Genomic DNA, 16146 nt, shown 5'->3' with positions numbered 1-16146 from the left:
GGTTCTACGGAGCTAGTAGATATCTCAGTGTTGTGGACAGTTGCTTCAAAACGGAAGGCGGTATTTGATTTGACTTTCAGTTCCAGTTCCAAGCTCTTGGGTTGCGTTTTAGAATAAACTGGCCAGTGGGAACACTTGCCTCTTCCATAGGTTCGGTGTGCACGTGTGTGGGGCCATATTGACTGGTCTTGCAGATGTGGCTGTGTACTTTGATATATTCAGAGAGAATGTTTTGCGGGCAAATATTGGGACATGGTAAGTACTAGGGTGAACTTCGTGGAACCACGGAATGGAGCCCTGCAAGTGGGGACTGTTCCGGGAAACTTGCAGTTGTGGTTTCCTTCCCTCTAGATGTCCCAATTGTGACTCCTTGCTCATCACTTCCTGTCTGTCCTCATCCTGCCTGGACTGATCTGTTTCCTCCCTCGCCTCTGGCTGGCTTGACTTTTCTGGGATGAGGATGCTAAACCATGCTGCGGGGGACTTTGGAGAGGAAAGGGCACTTGGTGGGCCAAGTCCGTGGCTGTGCAGTGTGGAGTGAGGACAAGCAGATAAATGGGATAAAATGAGGTCCTGGGAACTGCCTGTGCTGACTCGCTTCCTGCCGGGAGTGCGGCAGTGAGCCAGTTGGCTCTGGGGGCCACCCTGGGGACCTCGAAGGCCTGTCTCTGGCAGGCAGTTGCCGGGTGGGGATGGGCAGATGGGCGAGTACCCCTCGCCTTTCCAGCCTCGTGCTCAGTGGTGCCTCAAGAAGAAGTTCTTGAAGGCACTGTTGTAGTTCTTGTTGAAGGCCGTGTAGATGAGGGGGTTGAAGAAGGAGTTGGAGTAGCCGAGCCACAGGAAGACGCTCTTCCAGGTGGCTGGGACGTCGCAGGCGCACAGGGGGCTGAGGAGCTCGGCGGTGAAGAACGGGATCCAGCAGAGCGCGAACACCCCGATGAGGATGCCCACCATGAGGGCGGCGCGCTGCTCCTTCTGCTCGCCCCACGTGTCCCCGTCGGCCTGGAAGGTGACCGTGGCGCCGCGCGTGGCGAGGACCATCTCAGGCCGCTGAGCGGCGCCCTTCACCTGGAGAAGGCAAATGGAAGCATCAGGAGAGCCACCCCCATCCCACACCCGGGGTGGGCTGACCGGAGACTCGGGTGGGCCCGGTTTCCCGCACCTGCCCTTCAAGAGAAAGCTTTTAATTGTCTGTTGCAGGGACCCTACTGTCGGGTCCACCCACTCCCGGGCCAACAGAGCTGAGTGTTTGCTCACATTTTGACATCTTAAATCTTTTTGATCTCCTTCTGGTTTATCCCCTGCCCCAACTTTCATGGAAAATAAGAGATGCTAAACTCAGATTCCCTCCACCTCGGCCTGCCCAAGTCCCCTGGAAGGCAGTTTCTCCAGCTTCACGACCCTTCTCTAAGGTGGCGGAATTCCTAGGAAAGGAGGCTCTTTGCTCCATTCCAGCTGTTTAATTTTTTTTTTTCTCCAGGTCTTTGGGGAACTGGAATACGATGTGTCTGATGATGAGGCCCCTGAAACAGGAGGAATGACAATGGGCTGATGTGCTAAATGAGCAGATTAGTTGACCCCGTCACAATGTGGGGCAGTTTCTGGGTCGATCCATCATTCACTAGTGGAGAGACTACCCTGATATCAAACTCTGTCCTCTGCAACTCCGGCTTTCTGTGATCCCAGTACACTTGACCTGGAGAGGGACCCACTCACGCCCCAGTAGCGCACAACCTTCTAGGCAGTGAGCTAGGTCACAGGGTCTGTCTCTCTAACCCACGTAACCAGTTTATGGCTGCATCTACAAGTTGCAGTCAAGAGGAACTGTTCATAACATCATATAGAGTGATGGAGCTGAAAATACGAACACTGTAGTTAAGGGAATGTTGGCTCCTGTGTGGATGACTAAATTTATATGTTAACCTTCCTGTCATCTATTTGAAAGACAGCGAAACCCCAAGCATTATACAGTTAAAGAAAAGATTCATAAATATTGAAACAAGTAGTTAATTATTCTTCAGCTCTTAAAAGCATACATAAGATAAGTGGCATTGGCCCTTTCACCTGTGTCTTTCAAGAGCCTCACCCCTGGACGGAGCCAGTTACCTTTCTTCTTTTATTAGTGTCTATCGTGGACTTCATTTCAGGGAGCTAATTTATAGAAATGCAAGCACAGTATTCAGTTTTATTTTTCAGCATAAAGAAAATAGGAAAAGTCACTAATTCCCTTAGTAAAACTCGACCTCAGAAGGCCATCAAGGAACCCGTTTCTCCCTGTTTCCCCAAGGTGGCAATGAAACAGTAATTCCAGTCCTGACTCTTGAGTCCTCGAGAAGTTCTCTTGCCTTTCAAACTTTTTCCTGGGCGACGCTGGCTGCTCACGGTTTTGAGGCCATCGTGACCAACCCTTAACTCTCTGTAGCACACTTGTGTAAAGGTGGAGCATGTAGACCAGACTCCAAGCTCTGGGGTATCGGCAGAAATGAACACAGCAACACACAGCTAGGTACTGTGGCTCCTGAACCCCGGCCCACTCTTGGGAGCCTCTCCACCCTCACCCCATCCCCACTCACTGCCTGCCTGCTTCTTGGTGGTCAGTGCCCCTCCAGGTCAGCTCCAGAAGACCGTCTGAGCCCTTCAAATATGCAGATTCCAGTTGTGAGACGCTGTGAGCCCCACAGTGAGACTGCCTCCGTGAGGCCAGCCTTTGGTGAGGGATGAGATACACTCCCAGCACTCTGCTTTTTGTCTGTGGGAGTTTTCTACTGCATAATGGGAAAAGTTACACAGCTTCCATTCTGAGGGGCCACCTTCTGTCCTATTGACTGAGACTCTGCTGGGACGTTCAGACCCAGTCCTGACCTGTATCCAAAGGGACTCCACGTCAGAATACAGCACAGTACCTCTTTGTGGGTCTGAGGGGACGAGGGATCACAGGGCTGTTTGTTGTCCAGGTGTGTGCCATACATTCAGGTGTAGGATATGTTTATAAAGGTGAGCATCAGGGATGGAAGCTCAAGTGTCATAAGACAGTTTCATGGCAGCCCGTCCCTTCAGGTCATCATCCTCATGGAGAAACATTGAATGCCCTACACAGGCCTGCTTGTGCAGGGGTGTGGCAGCTGCACTACGAAATCCTGACAGTTTTGGCCAACTGATGTAAAGAGCCGACTTGTTAGCAAAGATCCTGGTGCTGGGAGAGAGTGAGGGCAGGAGGAGAAGGGGGCAACGGAGGACGAGATGGTTGGATGGCATCACCAACTCAGTGGACATGAGTTGAGCAAGCTCCGGGAGATGGTGAAGGATGGGGAAGCCTGGTGTGCTGCAGTCCACGGGGTCGCAGAGACACTACTGAGCAACTGACCAGCAACAAGTATAAGATCCGAGGTTCTTGCAGTATACTGTACCTAGGTTCTTTTGAATTTGAACTGTTCCCATGCACAGGTTGTTGTGCTCATTGAATTTGTGAGAATTCCCCACTGTACAAGAATTGATGTGTAAGTGTCTCTTAAAGGTTTCCCAGTTTTTCATTCCTAAGCTTGTCTTCAGGAGGATTTCTCTTGTCAGTGGGACCCACAAGTCCATGATCGCTTTCTCTAAGTTCTTAGCACAGCAGCTGGGGAGCACATTCGTGGGGCCCCTTTACAGCAGAGAACCTAAATTCATTTTTAACAATTCTTTTCCTGTTCCATGCGGTCTTCTCCCACTTCTTAGAATTCTAGTTTGAATTCAAGTTAAACTTTTCTCCCTAAATACATTATTTTTATGGTTTGTTTTGAGTCAGGAATTTTTATAGGTTAGAGAACTCCTTGTTTCTCAGAAAAGCACACTCTACGACTTTGATGAGAAGTGTTGATCATTTTGGGGGTCATTCAACACCAGCTCACCTGGTGGGCACGTCGTTGGTCTGGAATGGCTCCACTGGAGGAGGGGCTTTGCTGTAGGGGGGTTTCAGCTCCCCATGTTAGCAGATGGTTGACTTGGCTGCTTACCCTGTGGCTTTCTGACTAAAGGACTCCTTAGCTCTGCTTGTCAGCAATCACAGTAAAGCACTTAATCACGCCTGGGGTATAGACTCTGTTGATGATTCTGTCAGTTACTCAGCACGGTTAGTAGAGTCACAGAAAGAGAGGTAATGGGGTAAAAATAAGTGAAAGCATTCAAGCCGAGCTTCACTTTTCCCATTTATCTTTGTAGTCTTGTATCATTTCTAAAGCACAAGCCTCACAATTTAAGACTCCCATGGAAACAATTTTCTAAATGAACAGTTGGCCTTGTATCTCCAAACAAATGAATTATTTGGGGGACATGTGCCTATGATTTAGACTTCCCATTCGTCCAAAACGGTTATGTGTTCAACTGTGACCTACTGTATAGCACATGGAACTCTGCTCAATGTTATGTGGCAGCCTGGATGTGTGTGTTGCGGGGGAGATTTTGGGGGAGGATGGATACATGTATACATGTATGACTGAGTCCCTCATTGTTCACCTGAACTATCGCAACATCGCTAATCGACTATACCCCAATACAAAATTAAAAGTTTTTTAAAAGCTGAAACTTAAAAAAAAATGAAGATGGTTATGTGTGAGATAACTTGTTGCTATCTAAACCAGTCAATCCTAAAGGAAATCAGTCCTGAATATTCAATGGAAGGATTGATGCTGAAGCTGAAACTCCAACCAACTCATTGGAAAAGATGCTGATGCTGGGAAAGATTGAAGGCAGGAGGAGAAGGGGATGACAGAGGATGAGATGGTTGGATGGCATCACTGACTCGATGGACGTCAGTTTGAGCAAGCTCCGGGAGTTGGTGATGGACAGGGAGGCCTGGCGCGCTGCAGTCCATGGGGTTGAAAGAGTTGGACACGACTGAGCGACGGAACTGAACTGAACTTGTTGTTTAGTCACTAAGTTGTGTGCAACTCTATTGCAACACTGTGGACTAGCCCACCAGGCTCTTCTGTCCATGGGGTTTCCCAGGCTCAAACAATGAAGTAGGTTGTCATTTCCTTCTCCAGGGGATCTTTCTGACCCAGGGATCAAACCCACATCTCCTGCATTGCAGGCGGATTCTTTACCACTGAGCCACCTGGGAAGCCTAGTTAAATAACTATTCACTAGTTAATCATAAATCTAGCATGTCCTTTTATTTCCTCAAACTATTCTGCTTCACCTCCCTATTAATAACACAGACAATCAATAGATTATAATCAGTAGTGGGTATTGCAATTAAGGGATGAAGGCTCTCACCTGGGAAGTGTGGCTTCAGGTGACTGCAGGTGAGACCAGACCATTGTCACACGCAGGATGTACCAGTGAGTTGGGATGTTTAATCTGGGAATGATCCTACCCACCTAGGGAGGGCTTACAAGGGGCAGAATAAGAACGTTTCCACAACCTTAGGAAAAGACTGTCGGTCCTGTAGTTGTGGTAACACAGAGCCTCGCTGCTTGTTTAAACCCCTCCAGTGAATCCAGGGCGGTCCAGCTCTGGGAACAGGCACTGGCAGACCAGCCGGTCGGTGTCGGCCCTCACTTCTGACAGTCAGCCCGCTGGGGCGAGGTGCGCCCCAGTGCACGTGTCCCCAAGCAGCAGTGAGCCAACAGCGGCCTCACTGAGTCACCCCTGCATGGGGAATGTCCGCTCAGTGTTCCTCTCAACGCCCTCCCGTCCCCGAGCACAACACTGTCTCCATTGATGACGGGTGTCCTGCCCTGCTCCGGGAGATGGTGCCAGACAGGTGTAGCTTTCTCTCAATCTGTAGCAAGCCGTGTTTTTATTCAGGTGCTGTGTGGTGGTTGTATTGTCCTCGGGGAGTTACATGGATGTTGTTTTGAGGACCCTTCACAGGATACTTGGACTACAGGTGCATTCACAGAGCCCCGGACCCCAGCTGCCTTTGGGTCTGCAGATGCACACCAGTCTCAATGAGCTGAGTGCCAGCCCACTCCACTGGGCTCCTCTCACTCTCTGTGTTTTGTTATCCAAGGCTTTGCAGCCACATGTGTCTTTGAATGGGCTTCCCTGATGGCTGAGAGTGTAAAGAATCTGAGACGCAGGAGACACAGGTGATGCGGGTTCAATTCTTGGGTCAGGAAGATTCCCTGGAGAAGGGAATGGCAACCCACTCCAGTATTCTTTCTAAAAAATCCCATGGACAGAGGAGCCTGGCAGGCTACAGTCCATGGGGTCACCAAGAGTCAGACATGACCGAGTGACTCAGCATGCACGCACACGTGTGTATTTGAATCAGATCATTCAGCTTAGGTCTTCGTATCAAATAACTGGACCTTGTTAGAAAGGTGTGCCATTTAGAAGTCGACTCACATCTTCTTATAAAGCTGTTAGGTCTCTTGCTGGAGGTATACCACTGAGCAAAAATGTTATGCCATAACCTACTTATTGTATTGCTGTTTTCTTTGTTTTGGCTGTTGTTTGTCTAAATATGCAAACTCTTATTTTCATAGATTTTTTTGGTTTAATTTTTGTCCTGGAATACCTTTTATTTTTCTGTTGAATATAAAAAGGATTGTTCTATAAGGTGCTGGCTTTATAAGCTTCTAATCTTTTCTAAGCCAGACCTGAGGGCTAATGATTTGCAGACCATTAGACTTAATAACCAGTTTGTCAAAAAGCAATTGCTCTAACTTTGCTTCAAGTTTTTCACAAAACTTAAGTGAGGGCATTCCCTATCTTGTTGGTCTATGGAATAAATATCACCTTGTGTAGCTGGCATTCCAGCTCGCTGATGACTGGGTTGGTCGTCATATGGCCCCTTCTTGGCCTCTGGTCAAGGATCTGAGAAACCGTCCACACACACAGACTGTTGGCCAACCCTGGTGGCCGTTTTCTTGTGTGTCCTGATTTGTCTTAGTCAGAGTCTCAGCCTTCATCTTTGTGAACGTCTATTTTAAACTGCACTGTAATCCTAACTCTCACTCTTTTCTTGATAAATGTGAAAAAAAGTTTTTCATATATCTCTGAAAATCAAAATCAACAAATTAACATATTTAAGTTAGAAGACAAACACTAAACAGTTGAGAGTCAGCTTTTTTAGTTGTTCTGCTAAGGCCTTAAAGTCTAACTCTGAGTTGGTCCTAAAGATTTTGTAACTTTCCAAAACCTCCCCTCAACAGGAGACTGTTGGATCCCACCAAAAAAGATAACCCACATCCAAGGGCAAAGGAGAAGCCCCAACAAGATGGGTATGAGGGGCAAAATCGTGTTTAGAATCAAACCTTATACCCATCTGAGATGCTCAGAGGGCTCAAACAAAACCTTGTGCGTACCAGGACCCAGGGACCCCACAGAGACTGAGTCAGACCTGCCTTTGAGTGTCTGAGTGTCTCCTGCAGAGGCTGGGTCAGCAGTGGCCTGTGCGGGCACATGGGCTCTGACTGCAGCAGACCTGGGAGGTGTGGCATGTGGCATAGCCCTCCTGGAGGAGGTCACCACTGGCCCCACCATAGAGCCACCGAGCAGATGACCCACAGACTGGAGAACAATTATACCAAAGAAATTCTTGCACTGTTGCAAAAGTTCTAGGACCCACAACAGAATTCCCAACCTGGAGATCTGGCAAAGGGACTGAGAACCCAGGGAATTTGACTTTGAGTGGGATTTGCTACAGAACTTCCACAGGAAACGGCACTTGAAGGGCACAGACAAAACCTTGTGCGCACCAGGACCCAGGAGAAAGCGCAGGAACCCAAGAGACTGAGCCAGACTTGCCAGTGAGTGTTTGGGAGTCTCTGGTGGAGGTGTGGGTCGACAGTGGCCTGCCGCAGGGTCAGGGGCACTGGAGACGACAGTCCTGGCATATGTCCTTTTGAGGGAGATGCCATCGCCCCTACCGTATTTTAGCCTCAGGCCAAACTACAGGGAGGGAACATAGCCCCACCCCAAAACAGAAAATTGGGTTAAAGCTTTGCTGAGCATGGCCCCACCCATCAGGCAAGACCCAGATTCCCCCACAGCCAGTCCCTCCCATCAGGAAGCTCCCACAAGCCTCTTATCCTTCTCCACCAGAGGGCAGACAGACTGAAAACCACAATCACAGAAAACTAACAAAACTGATCCCCTGGCCCACAGCCTTGTCTAACTCAGTGAAACTATGAGCCGTGCTGTGTAGGGCCACCCAAGACAGATGGGTCATGGTGGAGAGTTCTGACAAAACGTGGTCCACTGGAGAAGGGAACAGCAAACCACTTCAGTATTCTTGCGTTGAGAACCCCATGAACAGTCAGTTCAGTCGCTCAGTCATGTCCAACTCTTTGTACAGGAGGCAGTGATCAAAACCATCCCCAAGCAGAAGAAATGCAAAAAGGCAAAATGGTTGTCTGAGGAGGCCTTACAAATAGCTGAGAAAAGAAGAGAAGCTAAAGGCAAAGGAAAAGAGGAAAGATATACCCACCTGAATACAAAGTTCCAAAGGAAAGCAAGGAAAGAAAAGAAAGCCTTCCTCAGTGACCAGTGCAAAGAAATAGAAGAAAACAGTAGAATGGGAAGGACTAGAGAACTCTTCCTCTTCAAGAAAATTGGATACCAAGGGAAAATTTCATGCAAAGATGGGCACAATAAAGATCAGAAACGGTATGGACCTAACAGAAGCAGAAGATATTAAGAAGAGGTGGCAAGAATACACAGAAGAACTGTACAAAAGAGGTCTTAATGGCCCAGATAGCCACGATGGTGTGATCACTCACCTAGAGCCAGATATCCTGGAGTGCAAAGCCAGGTTGGCCTTAGGAAGCATCACTACGAACAAAGCTAGTGGAGGCGATGGAATTCCAGCTGAGCTGTTTCAAATCCTAAAAGATGATGCTGTGAAAGTGCTGCACTCAACATGCCAGCAAATTTGGAAAACTCAGCAGTGGCCACAGGACTGGAAAAGGTCAGTTTTCATTCCAATCCCAAAGAACGGCAATGCCAAAGAATGTTCAAATTACTGCACAATTGCACTCATCTCACATGCTAACAAAGTAATGCTCAAAATTCTCCAAGTGAGGCGTCAACAGTATGTGAACCGAGAACTTCCAGATGTGCAAGCTGGTTTTAGAAAAGGCAGAGGAACCAGAGATCAAATTGCCAACATCCATTGGATCATAGAAAAAGCAGGAGAATTCCAGGAAAACATCTACTTCTGCTTTAAATTGACTACATCAAAGCCTTTGACTGTGTGGATCAAAATTCAGTTCAGTTCAGTTGCTCAGTCATTTCCGACTCTTTGCAACCCCATGGACTGCAGCACACCAGGCCTCCCTGTCCATCACCAAAATAAACCATGGAAAATTCTTAAAGAGATGGGAATACCAGACCACCTTACCTACCTCCTGAGAAATCTGTATGAAGGTCAAGAAGCAACAGTTAGAACCGGACATGGAACAACAGACTGGTTCCAAATTGAGAAAGGAGTATGTCAAGGCTGTATATTGTCACCCTGCTTATTTAACTTCACTGCAGAGTACCTCCTGTGAAATGTCAGGCTGGATGAAGCACAGGCTGGAATCAAGATTGCCAGGAGAAATATCACAACCTCAGATGATACCACCCTTATGGCAGAAAATGAAGAGGAACTAAAGAGCCTCTTGATGAAGGTGAAAGAGGAGAGTGAAAAAGCTGGCTTAAACTCAGCATTCAAAACACAAAGACCATGGCATCTGGTCCCATCACTTCACGGCAAATAGATGAGGAAACAATGGAAACAGTGACAGTGACAGACTTTATTTTCTTGGGTTTCAAAATCACTGCAGATGGTGACTGCAAATATGAAATTAAAAGACTCTTGCTCCTTGGAATAAAATCTATGACCAACCCAGATAGCATATTAAAAAGCAGACATTACTTTGCTGACAAAGGTCCATCTAGTCAAAGCTATGGTTTTCCAGTAGTCATGTATGGATGTGAGAGTTGGACCATAAAGAAAGCTGAGTACCAAAGAATTGATGCTTTTGAAGTGTGCTGTTAGAGAAGACTCTTGAGAGTGCCTTGTACTGCCAGGAGATCAAACCAGTCAATCCTAAAGGAAATCAACCCTGAATATCCTTTGGAAGGACTGATGCTGAAGCTGAAACTCCAATACTTTGGCTACCTGATGCGAAAAACCGACTCACTGGAAATGACCCTGATGCTGGAAAAGATTGAAGGCAGGAGGAGAAGGGGACGACAGAGGATGAGATGGTTGGATGGCATCACTGACTCAATGGGTGTGAGTTTGAGCAAGCTCTGGGAGTTGCTGATGGAATGAAAAGCCTGGCGTGCTGCAGTCCATGGGGTCACAAAGAGTCAGACATGACTGAGCGACTGAACTGAACTGAAAACCTCCCCACCTTACACATCTACACCCCCCATATTTCTACTCAGCTTTTCCTAACTTCCTAAATGAACTGTCTTTTCCTCAGGGGATTCCTCAGTAAAACAAAATCACATTGTAAAATTGCCAGGCAAGAAGTCAAACTTACGGAATGTCAGTTAAAACCTTGATCGAGAGCTGAGATACAGGCTATAAGGAAGAATTCTTCTAAAGTGAAAGCCACTTGTCATGTCTGACTCTTTGTAATACCATGGACTGTAGCCCACCAGGCCCCTCTGTCCATGGGGATTCTCCAGGCAAGAATACTGGAGTGGGTAGCTGTTCTCTTTCCCGAGGGATGTTCCCAACCCGGGGATCAAACCCAGGTCTTGCACATTGCTGGTGGATTCTTTACCACCTGAGCCACCAGGAAGCCCCTAAACTTCAGGGAGAAGGGCAAAAAACCATTGTAGAATTTAGAATTTTTAAAGAGTACTGAACAAAATCCTTATTGTCCTAGACTGCAGATCAGCAGCACCTAGTGAAATTAATTAAAATTTCCCTTAGATGAGGAAAAATATTTAAAACTAGAAGGATAAAAGAGAGAAGAGCTATATAACCTGGCCATGAAATTTTTAAATGTAAACTAAAACAATTTCAGAAGCCATTTCTTAAGAGAAGATTGATTGAGGATTCAAAATTGTAAACTATATAGAAAATTTAAAAGCAGTATTCTGATATAAACCCAACAGCTGACATATGGTCTTGTCCTAAATGGGCTCAAATCTGAATTAGGGAACTTAATAAGAAAAAAATAAATTTAAAAATTTAGAAAATACACAGTATGGGGCTCAATACTTCCAGATACCCTTGGAAAGTAGATAATAAGGGGTAGGAGAGAGGTTCAGGAGGGAGTGGACGTGTGTAAACCTATGGCTGATTCACGGTGATGCATGGTAGAAACCAACCCAACGTTTTAAAACAATTATCCTCAGTTAAAAATAAATTTAAAAAGAAAGCAGATAATCAATACCAGATATGGCTATCTAGATGAAACTTCAAGAAGCACCTCTGTTTTAAAAGATTTGGGTGCCTAGATAAGGCCCACAGTAAATGTAAACAGCAGAAGTAACCTTGAAAGCAGCAATATCCCCTTTTGGCTAAAAATCAAAATGACAACCATCTAAAATCTGCCCAGTGAAGTCACCCCAAGGGAGATATTATCACCCAACAGCTTCCTGTCCTTCCAAACTTCTAGGGGGAATTGCCTTTAATTGTGGATGTACAACAGTACAGCTTTCTTGTTTATGGTGTGGCTGTTGAAAAGGCTTGAGGGAAAAAACCTAAGTTAATGGAAGAATTTGGTAAGAATCTTGAATAATCCTGTGTGCCAACTTGTAGCTGGTATTTCAGGATCCTTATGAGAATCCTTTTGTTTCAGTTTAACACAACTACACATTTAGTAAGTAGAAACTGCTTCCAGATAAAACATACTGCCGTCCTTCAACATTATCGGATTATAACCAGTCTGTTTGTGAGAGTATCTGCACTGTGTGTAATTCAAGACATCACTGGAAAAATAGCAGTGGTCCTAGAGCTCTTGTGGACAAGAGACCCCACAGACAGGTGGATGAGAGCGGAACGCATGGGAGCTCAGATGGGCTCTCCCTGGTTTGTCATGGATTTGCCACCCTGTCCCGATGTGAACGTGCTGGGGCACGCTCCAGGTGGGCTGATCCAACCACATGGCACCCGTCTAAGAACTATTGTCTGTTGGAGCCCACCCCTCCATTCAGTGATCAAGGCTTTGCCTCCATGCCTCAGAGACATTACTTGCATCAGTTAAACTAGTTTGTTTGTTTTTTTACATTAAACCTTTAAACCTTATGTTACCACGCGCAGTAAATCCCCATTGCTAACTGAAACCACCCATGTTTTCCCGCTAGTTGGTTAATCTGGTTTGGTGTCCACTGTCCAGAGCTTTGACTGCTTCTGCCCAGCGCTGTCCTGACAAGTGACTGAGCACGTCGATTGCTGTGCAGTCTGAACACCCGCTCTCCATGGATGAAACTTCAAGGAGAACCAGCAACAGAGCTGAGAAGCTGGACAGTCCTGACGGTCTCTCCGGAGTGAGGACCAAGAGCTGGGGAGTGAGAGCCACGTGCTCCTCAAGCTTGGGGCCAGTCCGCCTGTTCCACGCCCGGAGCCTGCTCCTTCCTGGGCAGTAATGCTAGAAGCTAGGAAAGTCTTGGCGAGAGTGGCCAAGGGCCTTCGATGTACTGTCAGTCAAGGACATTTCGTCTCGGGGGGCTCAGTTTCACAAGCCCCGCTGCCGTGTCAGCCCCTCACTTCTGGAAGTTAGGCAGCCAGGCCTGGATTCACTCCAGTAACGCCTGGCCAGCAGAGCTGCTCCTACAGCTGATGTCAACCCGCTGAGAACCCGGGAAGTCCCCCAGGCGCTTACAGGCAGCAAATCCAGCTGTGTCTTCACGTTGGAGCCTCAGTCGCAGTTTCATCAGGCTGTGTCAAGGCAAGGCCTCTCTCTCGTATGTTCCTGGCTTTCATCTCCGTGCCTGACAGCGGTTAGGCTTTCAGTGTGCGTCTGAGGAAAACTCAGAAGGTAAAGCAGCAGGGAAGACCCGTTGTGTTTCCCTAGGCAACAGGGATCGTTGGCGGTAGAACTGTATTTAGAAACTTTGGCACCTGCTACCACCAAGAAATCAGGAAGCCTGGCTTTTAATCCACCCTCCACGGTAATGTGAGAACAAGGCCAGCTCCACGTTTCAGGTGGAGCCCTGGATCGCTTAGAGGCCTTGCAAAGCCATGGGGCCCATTTTTGAAAGTTACCTGGCAGAGAAAGAACATGAAGCGGTGCTTTGCTTCTGCTGTCTCCAGACCTGAGTAGTGATAGCCCCTTTTCCTTCTGCTCCAAGCCCTCCAGGACACAAGGACAGTTGCCGTTCCCTTTTAAAGCCGTTTGGTGTTGATCACAAATTGTGTTTACCTGGGTGAGCATCCTGGCAGAAGAGGATCCGTGTAAGGAGGGCTGTAGTGGGCCGTCTGCCAGCCCCCTTGTTCCTGACCGGGAACTGCGGGGGTGCACACACGTGGACACGCCTGGTGGTTTGGGGGCACTCCTACTTGTCGGCACTCCTTGTCCAGTGTAGAAATCTCATGGGCCAGGGTTTCCCACATTTGTCCCTGTTGACATGAATCTGTCACTAATTCTTTGCCGTTCAGGCTGTGCTGTGTGTCCACCCTGTCCCACGTGTCGATAATCAGAAAGAGTATCAGATAACCAGACATTGCGAATGTTTCCTGGGGTGGGAGAGGGTCATTTGGGTGAGACTGTTGTTGTAGATAAAAGGACAGAGGGCCTCTCACCCCCTTTTCCTTCTTTCTTCTAGAATGATGCCCTTCTCCTTCTCCCCTGCCTTCACCTCTGGTTCCTCTAAGCTTGATTGACTGGTTATGCTTGGAATTAGCTTCTGACTCTTGAAAAACACAGTCACATCACAGTGCTCACACCACACGCCTCTCTCCCTGCGTTAGACTCCTCCTAGGCAAAGATGGTGTCTTTATCACCCTCTTACCCCCAGCAGCCAGCCCGTAGTACTCACTCAGTGTGCTCATTGAATTGATGTTGTCCCAGAGCCAGTAACAGAGATGGGTGCTGCGTGGATTTCTGATCTAACTTACACATGTGAATTAGGTTCAAGGGGTCACCCTTGGCAATGAGTGGGAGGGGCTGAGCTCTCGTGGTTCCTGAAGCTTGCACCACAGGGTCAGATTACTAAGAGTTAACAAAAAGCAGGAGGTGCGGGTGGAGAGAAGATGGGGACTGAGCCCCCCCGGGTGCTGGAGCAGTGGCTGGACCTTAAATGCTCTTTACACGGAGCTAGGGAGTTGTCTGCCTTAGGTTTTAATTTCCTCCCTCAGCTTTCCTCCTGTGCCAGGAGGCAAGCCAGTGATCCTCAGCACATGTGGCCTGACTGGGGGTGGGGCTGGGGCAGGGGTAGCCCCCGAAAGCAGCACCACGGCCCGTGGGAGCAGGTCACAGATGCAGGCTCTGAGACAGGCGTGTGAGCAACATCTGATCTTGCATCGGGAGAGGAGGATGCTGAGAATGACGGTAATCCATGAGATACCACATTTTTGCAAAATTAATTGCTATAATTTGCAAAGAAAAAATTAGATGGGGTTGAAACACTAACGTGCTTTGCCTGGTATATTCCTGCCAAGTCAGATCACCGCCCCTCTTCCCACCCCCTCAAACACCCCCTCTTAAGCACAGGAGTCTGCACGTTTATCTTTTATCTGGTGCAGCCCTGGACACCACCTTCTTCAGACATTCTAAAGGTGGTTATAGATCCACAGAATTTTCAAGCCTAGTGGAACCCTGTAGAATTCTATAGTTCAAACCCTCATACATGTGAGGAAATTAATATGCATGAGCGATGGCATGCTCTGTGAGCAGAGCAGAGTGGGTGATGCTTTCTCTCTTCCGCTTGACCCCCTTCCCTTCCTCCCCTCCCTTGCCCCAAAATACTAAAAATTTTCCACTTCTCACTAACGTGGGGGAAGGTGTGCCGGAGACGAGGCCTGTGCAAACGCAAGCAAAGTGTTTTCTAAGGCTGCCTTTAACACCCACCTGCACGGTGTCGGATATGGGTGAGACGCTGTTGGTCTTCCGGGGGCCCACTCGGAGCGTGGCGGCCTTGTAGATCTTCCAGTACACAAAGAGCACCACGCCGAGCGGCAGGTAGAAGGCGCCCACGGTGGAGAACACGGTGTAGGAGGGCTCGCGGCTCACCTGGCACTCCTCGCTGCCCTCCGAGTAGGTCTCGCCCCAGCCGAAGAGCAGCGGGGCCAAGGAGATGACGGCGGAGAGCGCCCAGGTGAGCGCGATCATGACGTTGGAGACGCGCCTGCGGGCGCGGAGCGTGTATTCCAGGTGACGGGTGATGGACCAGTAGCGGTCCAGCGCGATGGCCGTCACGTTCCAGATGCTGGCCGTGCAGCAGAGCACATCGCACGCGATCCACAGCTGGCACAGCCGCCGGCCCAGCTGCCAGCGGCGCCCAGACAGCTCGTGCACCAGGCTCAGCGGCATGACCAGAGCGGCTACCAGCACGTCCGAGATGGCCATAGACGCCATCAAGTTGTGCGGAACGCAGTGGAATGTGCGTACGCGGAGAATGGTCGCCAGCACCAGCAGGTTCCAGGCGAACGTGGCCGCCACCAGGAAGCCCAGCAAGGTCAGGACAAGCACCCCGAAGACGGAGAGCAGGGGCAGGCTGGGGCGCGGGTCTGCTGCGTCGAAGCTGCTGCGGTTGGTCTCCCCAGGGGCGGGGGTGGAGAGGGTGAAGTAGCTGAGGTTCGCAGGCGGGTCCATCTCTGGGTCAGGAGGCCGGCTCCGTGGTGTGTAGGAAAGGGGCGCTCAGGAAAACGCACGGTGGCCCCTGTGCTGGAAGCCACTCCGGAGGCTTCTCCCCTCTGGCCAGAGGCAGGGTTTCTGGGGAGCGCCTATGAAACGGGCCGATCTCCTGCATCCGTGGGAGACGGTGTGGCGGAGGGGCGGGCGCTGGGCTGCAAGCCGGCGGCAGATCTGAAGTCCTCGGAGGCTGGGGGCTGCGTCTCTCAGCCAGGGCCCGCCTAAGGGTCGCACGCCCAAGGCGCTTCGCCTCGGCGGAGACACAGCAGTTTGTTTCCCTAGAGTCGAGCGTCCCCTAAGTGTCGGGGACAAGCTGCGCGGCCTCGGGGCGTGTGGCCGCCGAGAGGGCTGGTGCGTCAGCGCAGTAGTTCTCGCCGCGTGGCCTCCCCGCCCGCCCCTTTCTCCCCGCAGCGGCCGC

General features: G+C 49.2%; 1 protein-coding gene across 1 annotated transcript; it reads right to left on the bottom strand.

Moving 5' to 3' along the window:
- Window positions 1–735: 735 nt before the first annotated feature.
- Window positions 736–15689, bottom strand: HTR5A (5-hydroxytryptamine receptor 5A). The gene is made up of 2 exons (XM_052639263.1): window positions 14946–15689; window positions 736–1068 (listed from the first exon to the last, which is right to left on the bottom strand). Exons 1-2 carry the CDS (start codon window positions 15687–15689, stop codon window positions 736–738), a joined length of 1077 nt encoding a protein of 358 aa, XP_052495223.1.
- Between the last annotated feature and the right edge of the window lie 457 nt (window positions 15690–16146).

The sequence above is a fragment of the Budorcas taxicolor genome, chromosome 4 (assembly GCF_023091745.1).
Source record: "Budorcas taxicolor isolate Tak-1 chromosome 4, Takin1.1, whole genome shotgun sequence".
NCBI classification, from domain to species: domain Eukaryota; kingdom Metazoa; phylum Chordata; class Mammalia; order Artiodactyla; family Bovidae; genus Budorcas; species Budorcas taxicolor.
The sequence above is the reverse complement of the archived record's forward strand: the minus strand, read 5'-3'. Positions and strand labels throughout refer to the sequence as shown.

Bases quoted from the DNA above. Each gene is read 5' to 3' on its own strand.
- HTR5A (XM_052639263.1), bottom strand. From the start codon at position 15,689: ATGGACCCGCCTGCGAACCTCAGCTACTTCACCCTCTCCACCCCCGCC. The intron at 1,069-14,945 runs GTGGGTGTTAAA...TGCCTTCTCCAG, and splicing joins CCATATCCGACACCGTGCAG to GTGAAGGGCGCCGCTCAGCG.